The 3,875-nt window shown below is 35.4% G+C and overlaps 1 protein-coding gene across 1 annotated transcript; it reads left to right on the top strand.

The window, feature by feature from the left end:
* Positions 1-1,727: 1,727 nt before the first annotated feature.
* On the top strand, positions 1,728-3,401 carry LOC105624592 (G kinase-anchoring protein 1-like). The gene is given in 7 exon segments (XM_012205947.1): positions 1,728-1,872; positions 1,875-1,897; positions 2,054-2,119; positions 2,487-2,712; positions 2,809-3,066; positions 3,132-3,286; positions 3,369-3,401. Coding segments are annotated over 7 exon segments (906 nt in total).
* Positions 3,402-3,875: the final 474 nt, after the last annotated feature.

The following is a 3,875-nucleotide window of genomic DNA, read 5'->3' as shown; positions in this document are numbered from 1 at the left end:
AGTAGTAGTAGTAGTAAGTAGTAGTAGTAGTAGTAGTAGTAGTAGTAGTAGTAGTAGTAGTAGAGATAGAGAGAGAGAGAGAGAGAGAGAGAGTAGAGAGAGAGAGAGAGAGAGAGAGAAAGCTGAAAAGTAATCCATAATAAATATAAAATCATGTATGTATGTATGTATATGCAGCATGCAGCACTCAATGCATGAATGAATTCTAGTAAACATCAACAATTTTTTACATCTATAAAGCTACAATAGAGAAAATATTAGAAATATGAATAAATATTAAGGACCTGAGAGTGAGATTCTGTAAACAGCCAATTATCCCGCATGAGCGCTCGCTGCTATTTTACTATATTCTTCATCCAATGGCAGCGAGCGTAACAGTTGAGTGAGTCTGCAGCTGAATGATGTTTCTGATTGGCAACGAGGTATTTGAAATCACCAACAGATATTATTAAGACCGCGTCAATCTTTGACAAATTTTCGTCCTCACAAAAGAAAATGCTTCGAGGACCGGAGGTTAAGTTGAAGAATACTAACATTATCGATAATTGATATACATTTGCAATTATTAATATAAATATTTAGCTAATACATTAATTCATGTTTTTTATTATATAAATGCTCTATAAATAATTAAGTATGCATACTTGTAATAATATTTATCCTAATGTTGTCACAAAATTATAATTTTTTCTCTACAATTATCATTTCCATTGATAACCAAATACAGACCTTCAAGGCTCGATTTATATGTCTAATCACAATTAGGCGCTGCGCACAATGGAGGAAATATTAGAAATAGAAATAAGTAGTAAATTTTAATCCATCAGAAATTGTGTATTCCGATGTAACTGATATATCTAATAAGTCAAGTTCAAATTTTAATAAATATTTATTACTGTTCCTAATATTAGTTCTATTGTGCGTAGTAGGCCCTTATTCCATTTTTCATAGGAATAGCTACGATTACGTGTAAACCTAATGGTTGATGATAGTTTAAAGTGAAAATTCCTGTAAATTCCTTCATCTCGATTGATCAAGCGTGATCAAGCGTTTCGAAGCGTTCGACATTGGCAGGGCGTCAAGTGGACACTTACTGATCTACATACTACATAGTCGATGATCAAAGTCGATATCTCCGAAATAGCGCGAAATAGCGAAGAAAATTTTCCGCGAATGCGCAGGCGGCGGTCTGGCAGTATCAAAGTATATAGTATAGTTATGTATGTATAGTTATGTAGTATAGTTATGTAGTAACGACGCGACGTTGTTTAACTGGTTAGGTTGATCAACCTGGCCACGCCAAGCGAAAAGGATAATGGCGCTGGTATCGCGGTTTGCTTTTCCGGTGCCATACGGTGCGCCGTTCAATTTTTCTCGGCTGGCGCGTAATTTGCATCACGGCCGGGCCGGCAGCACCGACTGGCACCGATTGGCGACTGCCGTTTGCCGCCCGTGTTTCACGAATCGCGACGTGTCCGTCGGCGACGTTGCCTGACGTCCTCGACGTTGAGATTCATCGGCTACCTGCCGTATTTTCTGCAGATTTCTTAAATCTCAAGTCTTCGGCTTGACGCCGGAAGCCGGAAGCCGGAAGTGCACCTGTGCACTGCTGTGCACGTCGGGTTGGGTTCATCGTCGAGCGTCAGTCCGCCAGTCCGGACAGTCTCAGCGGTCTCAGCTGTCCTACTACGTCTCGCTCGTAACGGACGTTGTCGGAGCGCAGGAAAATGGCGACCGCTGTGCCGTCTCGATTCGCCGTTCTCAGCATCGAAGACGACGATTACAAGCCGAAGAAGACGCAGAAGAGCGCGACGACGAGCAAGAACAATGCCAAGAGCAAGGGTGACAAGTCCAAGCCGCAACAACAGCAGCAATCGAACAAAAAAAACAGAACAAAGTATGACGTGTGCGTCCTCCGTTGCGTTTTTGTTTTTGATTAGCCGGCTGACCGCTGAACGTCAACCGGATGCGACATCACTGATCACGGCGGGAAATCGCCATGTTTCAAATCCTTTCGATGACGATGTGTTTATTGGTTTTTTCTTGATTTTAGGGAAAAAAGAAGAAAACGAATAACGATGACCAGCAGTGGGAACAGTGGAAGCAAAAGGATACGATGGTAAAATGTGAATTTTTCATTGAATTATTTTATCCTATCCTTTTATTTTATCCATTTATTATTATTTCAAGTGATTCTTTTCTATCTATATTGCCAAAATTTCTCATATCCGAATATTTTGTTTTACAAAGGCATATTTTATTTTTAGTTTCTTCTCTTTATTTAGTATTTTCTCTTTATTTAGCAAAACTAACGAAATAATAGATATATAAGATGGAAAAATTTGAAATGATTTCAAATTTGAAATTTTATTTTTGCATAGAAAGTCCAAGAGATTATTTTAAATAATGTTTCTATTCAGTTCTGATAATTGTATATAGCTTAATTAATAATTTCTTTTATTATATTCTATTATAATTATCCTAAGGCTGTCGAAGAAACATTTGAGCAAGAATTGCACCAAGCCATCCTATTGTCAAAATTAGCATATGAAGAACAATTGGTTAGTGTAGCGAAAAATGAAAAAGAACAAGAACAGAATAAAAAATCTGGTAAAAAGTCAAAAAAGGCGACTATGTCATTGGAAGAATTTAATAGCATGGGAACAAGTGCGACGATAGTACCAACAAATGAGCCTACAGATAAATCAAGAGGTATTATTTTGTTATGTAACTTGAAAATGAATAGAAAGATTATATCGTTAATGTAGAAAGAGTAAAACAGACTTTCTTTAACACTTCCTTTTATAGAAGTAGACACAGAATTTTTTGACAGAATAGAAAAGGAGACGAAAGAAGAAATAACAAAGGGAAAAGAAAAAGATATATTGAAAGCCAGATTAAATAAAATTGACGATGACATAACATTTGCACAGTTAAGAGTAGAAATTGAGAAACGTGATGAAGTAATTGGTCAATTGAGGGCCGAGGTACACATGTTGAAAGAAGAATTGACACAAGTTAAAGAGAGAAATAAAAAACTTTATCAAATATTGTCACATGGTGAAAGTAAGTATCATATTTTTATGCATCAGATATATGTAAATTATTCATAATCATCTCTTTATTTTTAGTGAAGGATAAAGCATCGGTATTAGCTGAAGTTGCGAAACTACAAGAGATACGAGATGAATTAACATCCGAGGTAGCTTCTTTACATGCTCAACTGGAGCAAGAAAGATCTAAAACACGTACATCAAGTGTAGATGTAAAAACATCTAAACAAACTGTATGTACGCGTTACATTGTTTCATCGATTTTTCTTTAAATGTATTTGGACAATTTTATGCTTAATACATTTTGTCTTTCAGAACAAGAAGAGGCCGGCCAGTGAAAATGCCTAATTCGTTTTTCACGAAAAACTACCATTGTGATCAATTAATTTTAATTAATGCATATTGATTAAGTAGCAATTTGAGAAGGAGCATTATATTTTCAAAGAGATTTATTTCTTATCGCATGTGCAGCATATATTGTATTTGCTCGTTAAAAATAAGTTTCAAATACGTTAGAGTTAGCAGTTAGCTGATCGTTTCGCGATGATATATCTTGAAAGTAGGATTATAGCCTATATGTTGATAATCTTTTATTTTGTCTTTTTTTTGCCTTTTTTTTTTAAAGACTAATGCATGTAATTTATTTTTCGCATTTCTTTTCTTAATAAGTTTGATGAGTTTCGGGAATTTGGAAATATTACGTCAAAAAATTTCTTTCTGAAATAATATACTTGTTAAAGCTCTTCCAAACTAAGAATTTAGTATAATGTATCATCTTCCGATTTTTTGCGTATTAACATACATACGTATCCGTGTGAATAT

Source organism: Atta cephalotes, assembly GCF_000143395.1.
Source record: "Atta cephalotes unplaced genomic scaffold scaffold00083, whole genome shotgun sequence".
Classification (NCBI taxonomy): domain Eukaryota; kingdom Metazoa; phylum Arthropoda; class Insecta; order Hymenoptera; family Formicidae; genus Atta; species Atta cephalotes.
Note: the sequence above shows the minus strand (reverse complement) of the source record. Positions and strands in the feature narration are given on the sequence as shown.